The following is a 23,328-nucleotide window of genomic DNA, read 5'->3' on the forward strand; positions in this document are numbered from 1 at the left end:
CCTCTACATGTATAGACAAAGAGAGAGTTGAAATTAAAGAAGACATTGGTGAGGCTATAAGCTGTTTCAGCTCAAGGAATTGAGGGAGGAACCCTCCAGTACTCTTATAATCAGGAAACAGTTACCAGTTCAGCTGCTCCCCTCACTGAAGGGAGGAGTTGTAGTCAAGAACTCAATTCAAGATGAAAACATATATAAAATTAAACAAAACTAAAGGCGGGTATTATTCCAGGTGCTGCATACCCAAAGTACCCAAAAAAAAAAAAAAAAAGCCATTTTCATCCAGAGAACAAAAGAATAAAATCAAAATGGCTCTCCTTAATGTAAATCCAGATGGTCCCGCTCCATCCTTCCCCCTCCAGAACCTTAAAAAGTGCTACTACAGTCGATAACAACAGATGAAATTAAATATAACATGAAACAACACAAGGCAGAAGTTTAACAAAAACCAAGTGTTGCACACCCCAAATCAAATCCATTTCATCCAGATAACAAAATAATAATATCAAAATGGCCTGTTCCCTATTAGAACAATGGTAAGCAAAGTTCACGAACCACATATACCACGGCATCTTGTAAAGGTCTTCTGTTCAGTGTAGTCATTTGAGTTTCTCCCAAACAACATGTACAGCAAGACCATCAGTTTCCAGGTCAAGTAAATCACTACTATTTGCTCCCTTAATACCAGCCATTTCCTATGACCTATTAATGGAGAGGAGAAGATGTGAACAAAAAATTTCAATACACCATTAAATTAACACAAAGAACATCAGTGCTATTGTTATTAGTATCAGGCAAAAAACAGGACAATGAGCCATTTTCAAGTTTAAGAAAATCAAGCAAGTACACCTTTCTTTTAATGGGCAAACATGACTCACACACACCGATGGGATTTGAACCCATGACTTCACCTTCTAAACCTTACATATTATAAGATGCCAACAACAATAATGATTTTCGTATCAGACTTGCCAGAGATATGTCATATATGAAACAATGATCAAATTATGGATATCTGCTGAAAAATAACAGAAATGAAACTAGAGATGATTACACCTATGAACTGACATCTAATGAATTTCAAGAGGTGATTACAGTGGAACACAACAATGTAGCTATTCAACATGTGAAAAGCAAAACAATTTGTAAAGTCCTCGGTTCAGCAGTTTCTCAACCACATTTTTTCTGTTTCTGATTCAGCACCCAAACCCAATTATGAATTTTAGTTAACAAGGAAGCAAGAGTTCAAACACCATTCACATGGGTGTAAAAGGTTTCATTTAAACAAGTTTAGATGGACAGATAAGCTGTCAACAACAAAATTAATAATAGTGGCAGTAAATAGGTGGAACTACAAGCTAAAGTTGGCACCATTTCACTAAAAATTTTAGAAAATGAATGGCAACTTTAATGTTGTCAACTTGTCAAAATTTTCAACTCCACAATTTCTTAACATAAAGAGACAGTAAACTCTTCTTTCAACAGCTAATAATATGGAAGGACAAAACAATTAACACTTTTATTTTTTATAATTCAATAATCAATATATATATATATAAAAGTAGAGACCTCGTGCAAAAGTGCATGAGGTTCTGCCATGTGGCGCTTTGTATGAGTACTTTTTCCTTTAGTCTTTTACCTCCCACCTTCTTATCAATGATTAGTTTATGCCATAAATGCAAAAAATTAAAAGATTTGGTTCTACCCCTTTTCTAACTTCTTGAACTCTTACACTTTTAATTCCATAAATTTAAAAAATAAAAGGTTTTCTCCATTCAAAATTAGTTTTCATGTTCTTTTATTCCAGTTTCACAAAATATCAAATGGCCAAAAGAAAAACAGGACTATAGAGATAGAGAGACAAAGAGTGAGAAATTAGTGTCTACAAGAGTATGAAACTGACTTTGGTTTCAGGTACATATGATCTAAACTTCTTAACAATACTATCAAAGTTTGATACAATGCTTTAACAACATATGGGGTTTCTAAAAGGTATGTGTTTTTTGTCTTTATTTATATTTTTGGAAAGTGTTTAAATCTTTGTAAGTGATTAAACACTCAGATATAAGTAAAATTAAACGTAAGATATCAAATAGTATAAGTTTATATTTCCCTGTTCAATTATTGTTTTATTTTTAATCTCTTGGCATGTATATTTAGTTTTGCGAATTACAAATTATAAACCTTAAATCTTAAATTTTTAGCCTTCAAAAGTTCACATGTTTCCTTTAAAAAAAAAAACTTTTAAAGAAAAGAAAAGGAAAAAAAAAATTTATATTGGAAACGGTCAAATGTAAGAACTAAATATGCATATACACCTGATCAAACAAAAAAGGGCATATAGTGGCATTTTTAGAGACTAATTAATTATGGTTGCTTACGGATATATAGTGTTACAATTTTTTTTCATTCATTATTTTAGAGATGTATAATACATAATCAAAATTAATTTTCCAAACATTATAACACATATGAGTATTATAAAAAAACTAATAATGAACACACGCAAAGCGCTACGCAAAGTGCGGGACATCCACTAGTTACAACAATGGGAGAGGGGGAGGGGGGGATCAAGAGTTATGAGAATATAATCTTAGAAAAGAAAAGCATTTTTGTTGAGCAGAAATATGAAGAAAGTGGATGTCAATCAAGACAAAATTACTAAAATGCACAAAGTTGTCTTACCTAGTCAAGAAGATGGCAGTTGGATTTCCAGGGGATGGAGGATTCTGATTTAGCAGTGAAACAAGGGTACCAGCTTTAGCAAGAGCATCGGGGTCAGTTGCAGACAAAATCTCCACCTCTTCAAGACCAATTTGTCTCCTAATCAAGTCCAAGTTCTCTTGAAGGACCTCAATCTCTCCAAATGGTAGCCTCAATTCCAAAGCCTGAGCCCCTAGAGCAACTGCCTCATCCTTCTTGAACCTCAAGAAAGGCATGCACAACTTTTGAGTTTGCTTGAAATTTGCAGCCTGACCAACAGAACTATTCTTCAATGCCTCCATTATCTCCCCATCTGGAGCAAAACTACGAGTCTTACTGTCAAACTTACTTTGCAATATCCTCAAGCACTCTGCTTTCCATCCATCAAATTGCTCATTCACATATATCAAGCCTGCTAGCCTGTTGTCTTCACTCAGTGTAGTGACTGGAGCACCCTTCTTATTGGCTTTCTTTGAACCTAATACTTGTTTCTGAAGCAGTTTCCTCATCAAAACAATTGAGTCTTGGAGATACTTGTTGGCACTCTTGAGGGTTAGATCTGGAGAATCAGCTTCAGGCCATCCCGCCTTCACAACAAACCCATTCTTCCTCAAAAGGATCCTCCAAACATACTCTCCATAGTGAGGACAGATTGGAGTGATAAGCCGAGTCTGCACATCCATAAAATGCCACACCAAATCACGGTTCATGCCCCCAGCACCACATGAGAACCTGTACTCATCCCTGGCAGCTTGAAGATCATAAAAGCCAGTCTTCAGAGCTTCTCGAAACATGTAGTCCCGGTAATTCTGTTCGGTCGTTTTGACAGCAATGTTTATATCATTTGCAAACACCCGATCAGCATATGTAGATGGGGGACCTGTCCTCAAAGAAGACTCTGCTGCCAGAACTTCTTCCATCCATGAGATTTCTTTGGTGAGTCGTAGGATGGCAGCATTTGCAGTCTCAAATACAAAATTTGCATCATCAACACCATCACCAGCATCAGCCAACGAAAATCGTGTGGCATCAGCAGAAAATTCCTCAATTGCTTGGCGCAATGTCCTGAAATTCCCTGTAGACTTGGACATCTTTTCAGAATTGAGCATGATGTGCCCGTTGCATCTAAACCCACGAGGCCAGTGCTTCTTGGACATGATTGCTGTGTGATTGTAGATGGAGAAGGTCAGATGATTCTGGATGAGATCCTTACCAGACACTCGAAGATCAAATGGGTACCAGTATTCAAACTCCTGCTTCATCTTATTAAGTATCGATGAAGAGATATCAGAGGATTTCGGGTATGGGCCACCACAGAAAATAAAATCCCAAACCTCATCAGTCAATTGTTCAGGCTTTATAGAAGATCTGCTGGATCCATATATGTCCCCATTCTGTAACAGGTGGGCAACAGTGTAATAAGCCATGTAAATGGTGGAATCAGACAATGACTCAACAAGAAATTGTTCATCCCAGGGAATGCGAGTCCCAAGCCCAAACGATCGTGAACAAGCCCACTGATTCAGCCAGCTCAGAGTGTGCTCAAAGCCATGTCGGGTCTCTTCAGAATAAAGATTCATGTTGGACAGGCACTCCTCGGCTAACTTCCTCCATTCTTCTTCCCCATATGTGAGGTACCATTGATCTGTAAGTGCCACAATACAATCATCACCAGACCTTGATACCACCCGCTTCTCAGGTTCACTATACATAATTGCAAGGCCCATCTCTAAGAGCTTACTCCTGATCAATGCCTTTGCTTCCTGGACTTTCCTCCCTGTAAATTCACCAACAAGCATTGTTCCCTCAGTAAATCCTTTCAAGTATGTCAACTTCTTGGCATCAGCAAGCTTCTCCTTCTCATTCTGGCTTTTGATTTTCAAGTCCTTGCATACCTTTTCTGCAGCCCTATCTCCAAATTCTGGAATGTTGATGATGGGAATAATTTCAAAGGGCAATACCCATTCATCCTTCACACCATACTTTGCCCTAAGAGCTGGTTTTGATTTTAAGTCATGCAAGGCCATGTAATCATCAGGTGCATCACTAGGCACACTAGTGACAATACCAGTACCTTTGTCTGTTAAGATGGTCAGCATGGGAAGAGCATGTATGATCTCGTTGAATGAAAGAGGGGACCTTAATGGGAGGCCAATCAAATCATAACCAGTCAGCTCAACCAAGCATGTAGGTTTCTCTGGGATTCTAGAGTACTTCTGATAGGCAAGGTTAAGGGCAGCTCTTTGTGTGAGAATAAAGACATCGGTGTCATTAATTTCATAGGCTCCATACTTCCCGTCAGGCAATACCCATGCATTTGTTTGCCCATACATGGTCTCTGGCCTCAAAGTCGCAGCAGCCAAGAAAACTCTTCTCCCCTCCAGCACTCCTAGTTTAGGGGGAAAAGGTGATACCAACTCCATCTTGATGATAGTGTACTCTTGAGGCTGAACTCCTTCACCACTTGCCCTATCATGATCTGCACATGGCTGGCCATCTAGAGGAGAAAATATTGTGTATCTGACATCTTTCACAATCTTCCCCATGGATTTCAACTTCCTCATCTGCCACCTCACAAAGGAATCATAAAATGGGTTCATATCTGTAGTGATAAAGGAGCGTCTCCAATCACAACCCAAGCCAAAAGCTATAAGATCTTCCTTTGCCAATGGAGGAAAATAGGTCAACCAATTATATGGATTTTGGAACTTGGATATCTCATTATCAGAGAGGCCAAAACTACGCATGATCTCCCACTGGAATTTCTGACCACCGGATTTTGACGCAGCCTTGGACTTCTTGCCCTTGAACTTATCTGGTGGTGCACCTGCATTTGCTTCCTCAGCTTCTTGTACAGTGTCTATTTCCTCCTCCGATTCATGGGGAAAATTTGGCGGATCTCCAAATTGTTGAATTTCCCGCGCAAGCTTATCAGCTGAGGCCTTAATGGGCATGCCGGTGCAATGGAAAGCAAACGGACATAGCACATTGGCACCTCTCAGCCTATGATAAGCAGCAGCGAATTCCAGCTTTGAAAGTGAGAACGCGTGTCCAAGATGCAAATACCCATTCATGTAAGGATAAGGGAAGTTGCCAAAGAACTTCTCACCCGGTTCAGGGGGCTTTTCACATGATTCAGCCCGGAAAACATCTTCTTCGTCCCACCACTTTCGAACATCATGCTCAATTTGTAGAAGACGATCCCTCCTAGCAAAGCTTTTCCCACCCTCACCCGCCATGTCACTATGCTGATGGAAACTGCAGAGACCAAAATACCATAAGAAAATGAACCATTGCAGAAAGTACTCAAAACCCACACACACACACACACACACACACACACATCTGTTTGGTGCAAGATCAAAATTATGGACCATTTCCATTTCTTATACCACCACATAGAATAGCTTGAGAGACCAATTTATAGATCCACTATCAACTTATTATTAACAACCCAATTCAACTCTCATAATCCCAGTCCCAGCGATTCATTTCCATAGCTTTAAGAGTGACACTGACACAACATGCAAAATCAAACAGTCAACAGAATTCACCTATGAATGAACCCCATCTCAGTCACCACTCATCAAAAAGTAAATAAGAATTCACTAAATATAGCAACTACCCACGAAAAAAGACGCATAATCAAGCGCAAAAACATTCATTCTAGTATCAATCGAAATCAAAATAAGATATTTCAGAGGGTTTAAAAAAAAAAAACATAAAAAAAAAACGTAAAAAGAAGAAATGTTTTTGTTGTACCTGTGATTCAGAAGAAGTGAATTGATGGGAAGGGCATTACGCGAACACTTGTGAAGATTTTGACGAAGGACAACAAAAGCCAGCGAGAGAGAATCGGGTTTTGTTCCAGGATACTCTTTTTGTGTGTTTTTTCAAACCCGCGTGTGCGTGACGGAGAAGCAGAACAAGAACAAGAACAACTACTAGGGTAGGGTTTAGAGGAGGTTGGTTTTGATTGGACCACGTGGCGAACTGTGGAGGTTTAGGATGTGGTTGGACTTGGACATATTCGGAAATGCCCAATTTTTTTTAAGGATTTTTTTGCTATTTATTTGATTTTCTAATAACAATTTCGTTAAAGAGCTTTAGTCAAAACTATTTAGGGGTGTTTGGTACATGATTTCAAACAATAATTTTTAGTTTTTTAAACAATATTACACGTATTTTTATACAATTTTTTACCCATGTATTTCCAAAAAAATCTTTTAAACTTAAAAATTGTTGTTTAAACACACATGCCAAACATGCCCTTAGATATTTGGTATCACTTGTAACTCGAGTTCTAATACGAATAACTCAACTCTTTTAAAATCAATTTCCTTACAAATAAAAATAAAAATTGGTAACTTAGGGGTCGTTTGGTAACGTTATTCTAGTAACGTTGTTTGTATTTTTTTGAAATACGTATGGACAAAAAAGTGTGTGAAAATGCATATAATGTTGTTTAAAAACTAAAAATATGTTGTTAAACTACTATACCAAACGAGGCCTCAATCTTTAGAAATTCAAATTCCAAATGAGATTTCACAATTAAATAATTTCAAATAAGATTTTTTTTAATGAATTTTTTCTTGAAAATCAAATACTAGGCAAAAAAAAAAAACCCCCCAATTTTTTTGTATTATAATTTAAAGGGGTATTTATATATTTTTGGATAAGATTTAAAGGGGTATTATTTTGTAATAAATTTAATATGTTATAAATTTTTGTTTTAATAACAAAAAGAAAAATGATATGTCCACAATATTTTGTTTTTCCCAATATTTTTACAACAAATCTTAAATGGTAGGTTGTTACTGGTTGTTATTGTTGGGGCAAAAAAGTAATCTTAGTATTAGATTCAAATTTGAACCAATAACAACTAATCACCTATGATTTATTGTGAAAATATTGTAAAAATGTTGTAAACGTAGCATCTCTCTAACAAAAATATTGTTGTTTTTATTTTGTAACGTAGTTCACTTCAAAATTAAAATTTTGTAGTTTAATGTCATTTGAAACTCCTCCTAACTATCTACTCTACTTTGAGATTGTGTTCCTCATTAATGGACACGGTCTAGTATATTATTACTGTTAAATGGAGAATAAAGCTAAGAAAAACAATACTTTCACAACAAAATTGATGTGATAAACTATTAATGATATGTGAAAAAAGTAATTTTAGTGGTGGATTCAAATAAGAACTAGTAATAGATGTTCACCTAAAACATAAGCTTAATTTGTCATAAAAATGTTGTAATACAGCATTATTTTAAAGTGGAAGCAGAATAAAAATCCAAAACCAATTCAAATTGGCTTCAAATTATAGTCAAATTTTGTGCCATGAGTCCACCACTACTAACTATCTATTGGAACCTTTACTCTTTGATTGCAAGAACCTATTGATGGCAACTGTAGAACTCATATTGAACACGTGGATAGAGAAGCTAATTAATGTACTGATGCACTGGTTAAATTGGGTGCTAAGTTAGAGATTATTTTGAACCTAGCATCTAGAAAGAACAAAGCACTGGAATTTCTGATATTGGTGTACTCATTGTATTGTTTAAAGAGATTTGAACTTCTGGTAAATACTCATGTATTACTTAAGGTTCTTTTTGTATGTAATTTTCGCCTGGATCTTTACATTTTAAGTAGTTGAACTTTTTCTTGAAGAAGCATACGAGTTTGTGAATAAATAAGAAAACTTGCCATATTTTGTTTGCACAAATTTGTGGTCCGACTTGCAATAGATTTTGATTGTAAAACCTTAACAGTTTGTAACATGATTTGGGTCCGACAGTTTAATATATACTATACATGGATGACATGCTATGAAAAATGTTCCTAGTTTTCCCTTCTACTCAGACCTAGTGGCTAGTACGGTCACATTTTTCAATCTGTGTTCCAAGACTTCTTTGCTTTTTCTAGTGTTTTGGCTCCTTTTAGTTCAGACTAAAATAAGAGTCTGGACTTTTTGGCTTTCTTTCATGCTTTCTCAAGAACTAGACAGTGCAGTCAATGTGTATTGCTGCATTTTCATGATTCAAAAGTTATGTAGTCATGGTTTAAAGTTTAATGCATTAATTTGTGATGTGATGTTTATTTTGGTGGATTTAACATGTTTGAAAGAAAAAAAATAAGTAGGCAATTTTACGTTTGAAAAAGGAAAATTGAGGACCTTGGGCAGGCCCATTGAAATGAAATCCCTAAAATTTTTACAAGAAATCTAAGCAAGAACCAAAATACTCTTTACTAGTGAATACGCCCATTGAAAATACTCAAAATTAAATTGAACGTAGTTTAGATAGGTGCTATGTGTTTGGACTTAAAATATGCAGAATTGCGTTAGCTAGGAATACATTACAAAGTATATGGGTCAAATTAGAGAGGTGGTCATGTTAGTCAAGATGGAGGATTTGCACCTGATCCATGCTTTTATTATGATACTTTTTTTTTTTAATAATTATTATAGTTGGAAAATTGATCTCGCTACTCTACCCAATTTCAAGGAAATAATAAGCCTGCCTGGTGGAAACTTTATCAAACTAAGTGTACCTTTGGTTCAATTAATTTTTCAGCATTTTAAAAACAGGATTGTTTACAAAAGTTATAATTAGAACAAGAAAGGACATTCAACCAAAAAAAAAAAGAAAGATAAATCAATGTTTTTTGGATATCATATTTTAAAGTTTTTCCATTAAAAATTAAAGATAAACACAATCAAAGTCCAAATTAAGTTCGAATCATCAATCAATCAATATATATATATATATAAAAACCGAGATCTCATGTGAGAGAGCATGAAGTTCTACTATGTGACGCATTTTATGAAGAGAATTGAAATACTCTTAAGCTACATTAGAGATAAAAACAAATTTAAAAATATGAGCTCTTTATTTTCTTTAATTCAATGTTTCAAGAATACTTTTTGTTAAATTTTTTATTCAATGTTTTAAGACTACTATTTGTTTAATTTGATTCAATGTTTCAAGACTTCTCCCCTCTCCTACACACAAAAAACTCTTTGCATTTCCATCCACCATTTTCACTTTTACTCTTTTCTATACGTATGCCTACAAGCCTTCATGCCATTCCATCTCAAATACACTCAAGAAAAAGAAAAAAAAAAAAAAGTGACCTCAATTACGTTCATCCTTTCAATGACACCTACATAACTTAACATTGTAGTACCATTTGATCCTAACTCGTATAAGTAGGCTATGACTAAGGAAGGGGACTTGTGTTTTTTGTTCAATGACGGTAGTTTATGGTTTTGATATTGAAGTCGGGCATTGTGGATTTTGTGAAGGTTATAATTCACTTTGAGTCTTTAGGTGTTTAGGATTTTAGTTTGGGAAGGTCATAAATGTATTTTGATTTAGAATTAAAGAAAAAGAAAAAGAAACATTCTAATTAATTATTTATGAAGTTAGCTTTTTTATATTTATTTTGTGTTAGAACTCATAATTCGTAGGTTTCTTTGTAAGTTTTTTTACTGCTATTTTGTGCAATTTGAGCCATAATAATAAAAATAAAAATCAATGATGATTTCAATGTATTTTCCATTTTTTTAAGGATACAAAAGTCATAATAAAAACATTGTAATATAACATTGTGCCAAGTGTCTATTTAATTTAATTTTTTAAAAAATTTTGGTGTCAAGTGAATTATTCATAATGCCAAAGTGATCACTTCACTCACCTATGTAAAACCACTTCATCATTAATACCGATATAAATAAATGTTTGTGCGTTAAGTACGGGTTACACTCTAGTTGATCTAATGTGAAGCCTCCAATGCAATTTTAGAGCAAAAAAGAGATGAACGCTCATCATAAGGACAAAAAAAAAAACAAAAAAAAACAAAAAATTATATGATGATTATCAATGTCGAGCTTAACATCATTAATAGTATTCTTGAAATGCTATTTGCGCATCTTTTTTCTACCATTGCCTCTAAAATCAATACAAGAATACTAGCTAGGATAAAAAGAAATAAATTTCTATATCACCAATAACACAAATTCATAACTTACACATGCCATCTATGAGGATCAGAACTCTTTGAGTCCCTCAACTCAGGAGTAACTTAAATCATGACTTAGTGCCAGTCTTTGCTTTCATTCACCAGCAAGCAAAGACCTGATTTATTCATCTCTGGATGTGCTGTTTCCGCTGCTACCAACCCAATATTGCTTTACTGCAACCAATATCTTCTCAGGCACAAGGGGGCCATCCTCGTGATCCATCAACTTGGTACTCCATCTCATGCCTCCAGCAATTTTTTTAACCTTGTTCATCACATCAACTTCATCCCTCAAGATGACAGTCCCTTCAGGCCGCAAAACGCGATCCATCTCCAGAAGGATGTATTCCAATGGGCACCTATTCAAGCATTTACATATATATTTTCATCAGAATTCAAAGGTAGTAAAAATTTCTTACAAATGAGGTTTTCTGTCAGAAGAAAACCCATATAATCTGGATTCAGTTATTAGATTCAGATAATGTAAAAATTGCTGCAACCTACTTTTCACGCTCTGCAACAGAGAAATAAAGATGTACATTTTTAACAAGGAAAAAGAAAAAGAAAGAATAACTAGTTGAGTTAAAAACTATAGATGACTAAGGTGCTGACCAAAATTTTTGCACAGGTGGTGCTATTTTCACTTTGCCCCTAGAAAAATTCAAGCTCGGAAATCCATTATTATCATTGATTCAGAACCTTTAAGAAAAGATAGTGGGCTTTCCTAAGTGGTTTACAGATTCTAGCATCAGACGTTATTGCTGAGTTCCAATAAAGTAGGACACATTAGAATGAAAATGATACACATGAAAATTCCCAAAAATTAAGAAGCTATGACTACAAAAATTATCATTGATTGGAATGCTTCCATGTCAAATAATTTAAATATGCCAAATCCTGATATGATTTCTGGCATACAGGAAGATGAAGATGAGGCTTACTTGCTCTGATACAAGCTGAAGACACCACTAGCATGAATAAGATCGTATGTCCTTGGGTAAGTAGAGAAGCCTTCACACCTGAACAAAGATATATAGGGAATAAAATGTCATCGAGATTCCATAGCCTTTGGCATTGTGATAAAGAAATTGAGCTTTTAATGAGCATGAAAACTTGTACCATTTGACATTCTTATGTTTCCCTTGGCAATGGGATAGATCAGAAAATTTTGAAAATATTAATAAACCAACATATTGTAGAGATACTAAATGAGCTGCAAAGGAATTTGCTATGCTATCAACAACAAGAAAAGGGTAGCTTATAAATGAATCCCTCTCAGAATGTACCAAAAATATAAGGTAAGCTGCTATTAGTTGGTCATAAACCAACAGATTTTCATCTTTATCAAAATTGCAATTAAAACTCACATGCTACAAATTCTCTGCAATTTCAGTTTACAAAATGCAGGAAAAGTGTAAGAGACTTTAAGTGGGCAACAAAGAGGACAAAATTGTAGGGGCATACCAGTCATGATATATGCCAATTAGGCCTCTCTCATAAACAACACCTAAAGTGTTCTTGGCAATTGTAGGCACCACATTCATCACCCAAGATTTCTGTGATTCAAGTGCTGCTGCAAATCCTCCAAGGCCTGCGTTCATATCCATCACATTCCGATATCTTGTAGAGCCAATCAATCTATTGATCCTTTTGTAGGTAATTAAACGTTTTTTCCAAAGTTTATTATCCTCTTGGTAAGATTCTACTGTAATCCCTTCAACGGATCCCTTAGCTATTTGGGGAGGGACTGCAAAAAGCCTAGCTGGAAACTTCTTCAACTTCCCTCCTGCTACTTCATCTTTACTGGTTACCTCAGGGAAAGGAGTTATACATGTGTCCATTTTCTTGTACCTATATACACCACAAAAATAAGAATTAGAATGATAATACCTATGCTTTGTTTGTTTCAGCATTAATGATAACACCATAAAAATAAGAATTAGAATGATAATACCTACCCATATAAATAGTTTTCCAGCAAAACAAACAGAGCGCTAGAGTAAACCAGAGTTGGCTTAGGGTTAAAAACTACTTAATCCTAATACTCATATGTTATTTAAATAACAGGCACTAGATACAATATGACCAAACTACCCTCATAACTTATACAATATTCCTCACAACGCTGCCCCTCAAGCTAGGGTATATGTATCATATAGTCCCAACTTGTTACATAACAAATCTAAGTAAACCTTGCACAACAGTTTCGTGAACATATCAGCAACTTGGGCTCTTTTTGAGCAATACAAGGTAGCAATCACACTAATCTTAAATGAAACATTGGATTGGAACTTGGAAATGATATGAATTACCGCTTGGTTGTCATGATACATGGTCATAGGCAGGTGTACATCAAACCTCAATTTCTCTAGAAGATGCTTAATCCACATAAGCTCACACAAGGTCTGAGCCATGTCTCTATATTCAGTCTCAGCACTGGAATGAAAAACAACACTTTGCTTTTTACTCTTCCAAGTGATTGAGTTACCTTCTAGGACAGAACACTATCATGTGGTGGGCCTCCTATCTGAGGGTGACCCTGCCCAATCCGAATCTGTTAAGGGCTCGACACACAAATGACCATTGGTTCTATATAAAATTCGACATTCAGGATGAGCCTTAAGGTATCTCACAATCCAGAGAACAGCTTCCCAATGTAGACATCGAGGTCCAGCCATATACTAACTCACAACACTGATTGCAAATGATATATCTGACCGGGTAATAGTAAGGTAGTTCAACTTTACAATTAAATGACTATCTCCCCAAATAACTCCCCCTGATCCATATACAATTCGAATTGGGATCCATAGGGGAGTCTACAGGTTTTGAACCCAACAACCCAACAAACATGTTATATAAGTAACAATGTTGTACCTATAGCAGAAAATAACACCATAGCAACTATATACTTGTGTAATAAAGAAAATTTGAAGTGCACAGGGACTCACCAGACATCATCAACATCCTTTGATTTACATATATTGACAGAGTTTCTTTGACAGGATTTGGCATTTACTTTTTTTCTCCAGATAGCAATATCTCCCTTCTCATACTTCTTTTCCCAGCAAAGAAGTTCAGCTAGCTTTTCTATCTGTCTCTGCTCAGCCTGGAGATCCTTCTTAGACCGCTGCCATGTTTTGTAGTAGGTCTTCCAATTGATTGGAGGGCCAGACAAGATCCAGTATCCACCAGGTCTGAGGACTCGATCAACTTCCATTAGGTACAATCCATCTGTATAGACAAGTTCATATGAAAAAAAATCATCAACTTCTACCAATTACACAAAAATTCTGCTGCCTTTGTACTAAACTGATAGTCCATTTTAATGCAAAATTGTACCTAATAAATGTTAATACATAGCATATTGTGAATGAGTTGGATGACAGAAGATAAATTTTGTATGGTACACCGAGTAATTAAAATATGTACCATATAAGGACAGAGTGATATAAGTATAAATAAATAAAAGTGATATAATCGTTTTTCTTTTTCTTTTATAATTAAAAAATTAAATGTTATCCTTCTTCAAGGTTTCTAAGAATCTTTATTTCTTCTTTACTTTTCTTTAACTTTTAACAAGAAAAAAGAAACTTCTTTCTGCAATGCCCATTTGATATCCATGCCTTTGTCATAAAAATTAAAACTACAATGTAATTTTGGGAAGTTGAATGGGTGAGGGAAATTTTTTAATTTTAAACTCTGCAAACTTGAAGATTTTAATTTGAAACTTAGCCATAAACCAAGCTTTCACTTGCATTTAGAAACACCATGTCTACTATTTGATAGTCACTCTTGGGAAAAGTTCATGACTTATTCATGTAAAAGAAGAATTTTGTTTACACTTCATGGATTGCTAACATGAAATAAATGTTTTGATAAATTTGTGCTCACACATGGTTTTCATTCTTATTTCTGTGACTATCAAAATATCTCAGTCTTGCTATGTATAAATAGTTTTCATACTTATTTTTGTGATGAAAAAGAATCAAAAGTCTAGATATATTTACATGCTCTCTACATAATGCAAAAAGTGCAAAGATCAATATATGATTGTGAACAAAGACATTCCTAGTGCTTACTATTTGAAGTCCATGGTATCAGACATCGAGAGCACTGAGCCATATCAAAGGCTCTTGATGGGTATGGAAGTCGTATTGATCCAAGAACACCTATAACAGCAGGAACACCTCGTTCCAATGCAAACTGTACCTGTGCTTCATGATTGTCCCTGGGTGCAAAGGACATAGCCAATACATTTCTTTTCAGCAAGTATGCGCCCCAGCTTGCAACCTGTGTTATGAGCAGAATCATTAGTCCAGTAACCATTACTGAATTAAGAAGCTGACTGAGAATGAGTAGATTAGGCAGCTGGTAAAAATAACAAACAAGCTACTGCCAGAATATTGATATATAGGAAAGGGACAGAACTTCACTTTAAATTGGAATCTGTAGATAGTAACCTAGGCCATAAATTATATTATATCATCTGAACGTTGTCAGCAAGAAATCAAATTCATATTGATAGTTTGAAACAAAGAAAAATGTGAAGTAGTCCAGAATATAGCCAGCAAGATTGGTATTCTAAGAGCATAAAACTAATGCTGATTCCCAATATATCAAGCTCTTCAAGGAAGATACATCAACCAGTTGTGGTGCCTTTCAGGCCTCAGCACAGGCATGGTATTTTAAGAATGATATCAAGAGAAACATTATGTTTATGTCTGAGCATCTCTATCTTATTGTTTCCATGTAATTAAAGAGAGGCCTAATTGGGTAAATTTTTAAAGGCCTTTGTAGTGGAAAGAAAATTACTACAGTTTATGGGCTCTCAACGCGAATCCAGATAAGCTAAAGGTAGAAGGGAAATTAGGAGCTCTTTTTTTTGGGGGGGGGGGGGGGGTAGGGCAACAAATTGAGTTTTAAAATATGATGAATACTACAATATGCATACATGTGGATCCAAACACAATAAAAAAGATAGATAATTATCAACATACTCCACAACCAGTATCCAGTGCTGTTCTGACAGTGCCATCTGCAATTGGAATGACTGATGCAAGTTCATCAATATATGCATCCGCACCTTGAGGAAACATTGTTCCTCCACCTGGGAATTTGAACACATCTCCCTTAAACTGCACCCAATTCTGGACCGCCTTCTCAACCGTCAGGCTTTTATGAGGAACATTAGCATAGTGGACATAGTCCCGGCCTTTAGGCCAAGGGAATGGAGTCATATATCCCTTGGGTGCTGGGACAAGACACTGCAATTTTTCCTTTTCTGGAGGGCAATGTCTTTCCCTGTATATCATATTTTCCCTTGGGAATTTCATTGCTCGGTCTTGTTCTTGGCAAGGAGTATAATCAGTGTATCGGATGTCACATGGCTTGAACACTTTGGCTTTAGGTAAAGAAGGTTCACTAATCTTAACAACTTTGTGATGAGGCTCAAAATCTAGATTGCTTATAATGTTGCAATCTGTCTGCTTGCCTATTTTCAATGCTAAGCCATCCCCTTTTCCAAAACCACTCCTTGGCCATGCTCCCATGATGTAAGAGAAACAGCATAGACCGATAATGAGAAATATAGATAATGGCCTTCGTGGTATGTTGCCTTGTGAGTTGTGCTTAGAGCCCATGATACGATTGAGACAATTCCCTCAAACCTACTGTAGTATAGAGCAAAATTAGAAAGCAGTAACTTGAAACAAATCATCAATGGTTGAGAAATCAAAGCTAAATAGTAATATTAATCTTGGGGAAAGTTCATTAACAATTGTTCCAACTACGTAACAATCATCTATAAACACATGGTATAAGTGTATCAACTAATTTTACATACATACATACATACATACATACATACATATATATATATATATATATATATATCCAAGAAGCTTCATGTAATTAAAAATAAACGAATAGCACTGCAAAATTCAATGAATTTAGATCAGTTTATATCACTAGACAGTGACGAATTAGGAAAATTTTAAAAAACGCAACTTCTTCTACTTTTCAATCACATTATGATCAAACATAGGAGAGGCATGAAACTCATATCTTTTTGCATCGGTTATTTGTACACAGCCTTAATCTATATATATAAGTCTAAAGTTAATGTGAATTGAAATTGAAAAACTAATGGAAATATACAACCAAATCTGATATCTTTGAGTATAGATAACAATAAGTATTCATAAACAACAATCACCAAAACTAAACTAGAAACTTAAATAATCACATGTTTCTGACATACCCAGAAGAAGAAGAATGAGAAAACAAGTGCATGGAACATATAAGAATTGACAGTAAGCAAAAACCCAGTAAGGAAAAAAAAAAAAAAAAGCAGAAAATGAGATCACAATGCACATGCTTTACCTGGCCACAGAGAACAAAGAGAGAGATTTAACTTAGAGAGACATGTATATAGTAGGAGCTAAAACTTCATATAGCAGCAGCAGTAGTAGTCCACTTCTTCATGGGAAGAGTCAAAGCAAGGAGTGAGCTTGGACTTGGAGACACTGGTTTTTTGGTTTTGGTTGGAATGGAACAATCCACCGACAGACCCTATTATTCATTGCCACTGTACTCATCATCAACAAGTCACTAGCCTAGAAATGGGATCTACTATAGTAGTGGCCCCAATTATCAAAAAAAAAGAAAAAAACTGTAGTAATGGCCCCCATTTGCCTTTATTGTCAAACCGATCGGATCTCCCATTTAAATACATGCTGCTCATTTACAGAAAGGCTACAATCATAAAATGTGAAATGAAGACGATTTTACTATTTCACAATTATAGCGGAAAATACAAGTCTATTAGGTGTATGTATATAAGTGTTTAATAAAAAGTGTGTGTCTTCTCGTAATTGATTGAGAGAGGTAAAAATAAATAAAATTGATCGATCCTTGTAAAAAGTTGTGCTCACTCGCGCTTAACCAATTTAACAATGATGAAAAATATTATGGAAAAAAGTTGTGTAAGTTAAATTAATGTTATGAGATTAGTCAAATTCATACTTTATTATACAAATTAATGTATGTAAATAAGTTTAGATTAGGTCTTTATTTGTTGTCACTTGTCAGCTTGAGAGATAAGCATACTTAGCATAGAAATAGACAAAAGAAGAAGGGAAAAAATAAAAAAGAAAAGCTAAAGGAAGCTTTTGTAGATTAATAATTTTTATTTTTTGCGGGTTAGGCCTGTTTGGTATTAGAGTTCAAATTCATATTTTTACATTTTAAACAACATTACACACTTTTCCACGCACTTTTTCATGCACTTTTTCACCCACATGTATTTTAAAAAATTACAAAAATCTCATTTCAAACTACAAAAATCTCATCTCAAACTACTCTACCAAATACCCCTAAGAATTTTATGATAAGTTGTGAGAGCTGAGTTACTTATTCATGGGGTTATAATAAAATTGAAGGGTGTAAAAGCCTAGGAGTAGACAGATCTAATAGACTTGTAATGGACAAAAATGAAGATATTATGAACTCACAACAATGTTTGCAAGTAATCAAAATAAATAGTTCTATAAAGATTTCAAAAACAATTACTATTGTAAAAAGTAAAAACCCAATCAAATAAATGATTAGGCGTATGCCGGGAAAAGTTGAATATTTTACACAATTTATTGATTTTTACAAAAAACATACTATCGAACTTGAATTCGTTTAGCTGTCGTTCCCTGTCAAAACTTGTGTAAAATTGGTTTGTAATAGGAGATTATATCTCAAAAATCAGATTTATTTTAACATTTGCTTATATAAATACGTATAAAATTTTAAATTTTCGGGTATGTATAATTTTAATTACTCATCTTGTGCTTGTTTTGAAGGTAAAAACAGATTTTTTTTTTCAAATAACATTAAATATCAAAAAATTTAGTTAGTTGTCACGTTTCAAAATAATGATGGAAAATAGCATCTCGAGTGTCTAAAACTCGAGTTCCAAGATAAAACTCGAGTTTTTAAGTCTCGATTTGTAAGCGGTGGGAGCTGATGTGGACGAAAAATCCACGTGGATGCTATTAAGACTCGAGTTTTAAAAACTCGAGTTTCACTGTTCTTCGTCTCTGGGTTTCTTCATTTGCTTGGTTTCTTCTACTTTCTGCTGGGTTTCTTCTCCTTCTTCTTCCTTGCGTTTTATTTTTTCCTTCTTCTTCGTTCTTCGACGACAGATCTGAAGACTAGATCATGCCTCTTCAAATCATCTCTTCGTTCTTCCTCTTCAAATCAGATCGTGCCTCTTCAAATCATCTCTTCGTTCTTCCTCTTTAGATCAGATCGTGCCTCTTCAAATTCAAATCGTTTTTATTCTTCTTCACTTCAAGTACAAAATCGAGTCTTAGAGACTCGGTTTTGCTTTTTGGAAGTTGACTCTCCAAGACTCGAGATCTATGTGGCATTATACTACCAACTCACCAAGTAGGAATCGAGTCTTTAACTCTCGAGTTTTAGATTGAAATCGAGTTTGTGAAACTCAAGATGCTAGTTTGCAACATTCTTTCAAACCCATCATAACTTACGATATGCTTCCTCCTCACACTGCTACTCTGAAAATATCCCTGGTAAAAACATATTTCTTGCGTGAACACTAATATGAGAAAGTAATTAAGAAAAAGTTATAAAAAAAAAATGAACCTCGTTATTTTCTTCAAACTAAAAGCCACATGTTTAAAAGATTTATCTTCAAACATCTAATCTGAGAATTAGATACTATGAAGCATGGGTGCATTTTCAGATTCGGGTGAGGGTACGAGTGCAGGTGCGAGTACGAGTGTGGATGCGAGACTCTGCAATTTTTGAAAAAATAGAGTGCGGGTGTGTCGGTGTTTAGCGATTAAAAAATTATTAAATATTTTTTTTATATATTTTATATATTACTAAATATGCTTTTTTATATAATAATAATAATAGAAGAAGAAGAAGAAGAAAGGGGTTAAGGCCAGTGAAATTGTGACGGCGACAGCGTCTATATTGTATCAATATCCACCGGTATTTTCAATTTAAGTTTTTTTTTTCTTTACAAGCCAATTTCCTTTTTCCGGCCGAAACACACCAATATTTGGCCAATACGATCTGATTCAGCCTGAATCGACCTAGTTTGGTGCGAATCGGTATGCGTCAGAGCCGAATCGGCGCGAATTTGGATACGAAAAAAAAAATTCCAACGTGGCACCAACACGCGGGCAACGACATCGCCCACCATACCCTGCGTTGGGCCGCGTCGGACTCCGGTACGGCGACCCTATAGCCGTGTCGATGCTTTCTAGGTTAAATACTAAGCCATTGTTGGATTGGACGGTAACTATGAGCACAACAGTGTGGGAGAAATTGTTTTACAACCCTTCTTTGTGTAAAATCCCTGAAAACTTATTCTTGATCAAATTAAAATTATATTCGGGTCAGTATTTTTAATTGCGCCAAAACACCCAAAAATTTCAAAATCTCTTACATAACAAAAACATTTGTTTGATTAATTACTTTTGATGGAAAATTACCACATATGTATTTTTTTAGAATGAGAATGGAATGGGGCGAGACCAATTTAGGGGTGTTCCCTTTTCAAGGTGGGAAAAACCCATACAAGACTAGAGCCGAGCAGGTCAAGGACATGGTAGTTAGAGACTTTAGAGATAATTTATTATTATAATCCTATTGTCTCACATGGATTAACTGTAAGTTTAATCGTGTGTATATAAGCTGTTAAACACTCTCCCATTACAAGCCGATTTTCATTGGTGAGTTATATATCTATAGTTTTGTAACATTTGATATCAAAATTGACCATCACATCAAATAGTTGGATGTAGCTCATTAAATATGAGATCAAATGAGTTACGGTTTTATAGTCGAATCTTGGAATGAGCGACATAGAGGTTAGATTAAAACAACTGATAGGTAAGTAGAGTCACCAAAAAGATAGAGGGCTATCATTGAGATAATGTCAATAGAGTGAGCCATTGTGGATGTTGGCTGTGGAGCTTGGTAGTATGTTATGATTCTTGTGACCCCTATAAATTAAGTATATACTTAACTATATGTATATAAGCTCTTGAGTACTTTCCATTTGCAAATCGATTTTCAAATGTGAGTTCTACCCATGAGTTTGTAACATTTTTCTATTCCCAATTAATCATTTGCCTTTGACATTAATGATGTAATAATGATGCAATAGTAATGGATAATCAAGAGTGAGACAAAGCAGATCATGTGGGGCTGTGGGTCGACGAAATTTAATCACCCCTTAGCCACAAACGTCACACATGAAAAATTATTAGTAGCTAGACATCACAATATATAATTAAGAAGGTTACCTTTATGGAATTGGAATTTATATTGTAGTGTAGGGCCTAAAGGCCTATGCTATGTACTTTGTCTAACCATTTGCCACTTGCATTTAGATGCCCTCCCAAAAAAAGACCTCTGACTGTGATCACTTTTGTTATATAATAGCAAAAGTGCCACGCACAAAAGCAATTTAAATATTTCCATTATTAATTAAATATAAGCAATTAACGTTTACACCTTTCCACCGACGTAATGTAATCTAGTAGTAGTTGGCATTTTAAAATTTTATGCACAAAGATATGCTTTTTTATTTATTTTTTTATTTTTATAGTCGTAATAACCGTTACAAAAAAAAAAAAAAAAAAAAAAAAGTTAACATAAATCGTGCAACTAATCTCAACTGTCAAAAAAACCGTTTAAAAAATAGTTGTAATTAGCGCTATTAAACTCTATAGTTATACTACTGCGCTAACATTAATGGCTTCCTTTTGAACCTAAACTTTAACTGTAACCCTTGTAAATTAAAGTTAAAGTTAACAAATGTTTTAAATACATTGGTTTAGAAAGCATTTTTAGAAGTTTTTTATAGAAAAAAAAAGTAATTAATTTTTTAATAACTTTTTATATTTTCTATAAAAGTGAAATTAAAACATTTTTCATATGAGAGATGCTATGTCCACAATATTTTTACAACATTTTCACAACAAATCATAGGTGATCAGTTGTTATTGGTTTAAATTTGAACCTAACATGAAAATTACTTTTTTGCCCCAACAATAACAACCAGTAACAATCTGCCACTTAAGATTTGTTGTAAAATTGTTGTGAAAATATTGTGGACATATCATTTCTCTTTTCATATAGTCCATTAGTAAATGCTTTAAAGAGTCATTAACCAGACCTATTAATTAATAGTGGTACATAATATATGTTAAAATAAACGCACAACTAGTCTAACTGTTGTGGCCAATGAGTAGGCCAATATATGGCTACCCTTATAACTTTTTTTTCCCCTTCTTTTTTGCCAAAGTTTTTCACACTTTTTTTTTAAAAAAATGTACTTCAAAGTTTAACCCCCATATTTTAGGTATAGTAACTGTAAGGTCATTGGGCCCAGTAATTTACCAAGGATGGTCCAACGTAGTCTTTTGGGCTAGAGACCCAAATCCGAAGACATCAAAATGATCTTGGAGTATCTGAATGTATCTCATAAAGAAATGCCAAGTAAAGATATGATAAACGAATGACCAATTACGTCCGAGGAGTAGATTTGTCCTTGGATTGTTAAGCCGAGGACATAGGAAGAGAGGTTTAGTGTCCTCGGGCTATGTTATAAAGAATCCTATGACTACGGGAATACACAATACACGTGGAGGACAATAGAAAGAGCGGTGGAATATCTAAGGTAAAGCTGCTACCATCGCCCATACATTAAAAGCTCTGTAATTGATATACTGACTGCATAGATGGAAAGATGAGACCTGAGTATGAGGTTTGGAACTTGGTCCCTGACCCCAGCGGGCTTTAGGGAAAAATTGATGGGACAAGTATCCTAAACCAGCATTGCAACCATGAGGTGGAAGATGACGAAGAGAAGAAGAGAAAGTATAAATAAAGGGGAAGACCTACGAAGAGGGAGAGGCTTTTTCAGTAAGAAAAAGGGCCAATAGTATATGATAATCAATAATTGTATCCAACCTTAGGAAATACTATTATAAACTATCATCGGATTTTGTCCGAGGAGGAACTTTCAGTCTTACTCTTGCAAATAACTCTTTATTTCGTGCCATTGGGCCCAAAGCCCGTTCTTTTCCTTGTTATCTAAACCATCCTTGAAATCTAGATTACAAACCCATCCTCTACAAATTTAATTGTAAAAAAGGCCCTTCAAGCCCATTTCCTTTCATTCATAGATTGGGAATTTGAATTGTGTCCTTACAGTAACAAATCAAACCCCAAACTTTCAAAACTACTTTCCTTTTTAAAATTTATTCTGGATTGACAGTATCCAGTTGTTGAGGTCTAAAGGAATGAGGACATTCTTAAATTCTATATGTATGTATGAAATTTTATAGAGAAATGATATATATTCACAACAAATTATAATTCATAAGTGGCAGGTTATTATTAGCTATTATTGGTGAGCAAAAAAGTAATTTCAATAGTTAGTTCAAATTATAATTAGTAACAATTTATCACCTATAATTTGTTATAAACATGTTATGAATATAACACTTCTCAATTTTATATAAAACAAACACTCAACTAATTAGAGCTCGTTGTAGTTGA

At 34.7% G+C, this 23,328-nt stretch overlaps 2 protein-coding genes across 3 annotated transcripts; both read right to left on the reverse strand.

The window, feature by feature from the left end:
- Positions 1-298: 298 nt before the first annotated feature.
- LOC142612603 (leucine--tRNA ligase, cytoplasmic) lies at positions 299-6,625 on the reverse strand. Its single transcript, XM_075784708.1, has 3 exons — positions 6,466-6,625; positions 2,686-5,961; positions 299-702 (listed from the first exon to the last, which is right to left on the reverse strand). The coding sequence occupies exons 2-3, from the start codon at positions 5,940-5,942 to the stop codon at positions 696-698; spliced, it is 3,264 nt and encodes a 1,087-aa protein (XP_075640823.1). The 5' UTR covers positions 5,943-5,961; positions 6,466-6,625; the 3' UTR covers positions 299-695.
- A 3,932-nt stretch (positions 6,626-10,557) lies between these two features.
- LOC142613795 (putative methyltransferase PMT14) lies at positions 10,558-17,349 on the reverse strand. Of its 2 annotated transcripts, none has more exons than XM_075786297.1 (7): positions 17,116-17,349; positions 15,732-16,403; positions 14,814-15,024; positions 13,683-13,965; positions 12,196-12,582; positions 11,673-11,750; positions 10,558-11,090 (listed from the first exon to the last, which is right to left on the reverse strand). In XM_075786297.1, the coding sequence occupies exons 2-7, from the start codon at positions 16,371-16,373 to the stop codon at positions 10,853-10,855; spliced, it is 1,839 nt and encodes a 612-aa protein (XP_075642412.1). In that variant the 5' UTR covers positions 16,374-16,403; positions 17,116-17,349; the 3' UTR covers positions 10,558-10,852. The 2 variants fall into 2 exon arrangements, with proteins under 2 accessions (XP_075642412.1, XP_075642413.1); XM_075786298.1 differs by having other exon boundaries at positions 15,732-16,400; positions 17,116-17,328.
- Between the last annotated feature and the right edge of the window lie 5,979 nt (positions 17,350-23,328).

The sequence above is a fragment of the Castanea sativa genome, chromosome 10 (genome assembly GCF_040712315.1).
Source record: "Castanea sativa cultivar Marrone di Chiusa Pesio chromosome 10, ASM4071231v1".
In the NCBI taxonomy this organism is placed as follows: Eukaryota; Viridiplantae; Streptophyta; class Magnoliopsida; order Fagales; family Fagaceae; genus Castanea; species Castanea sativa.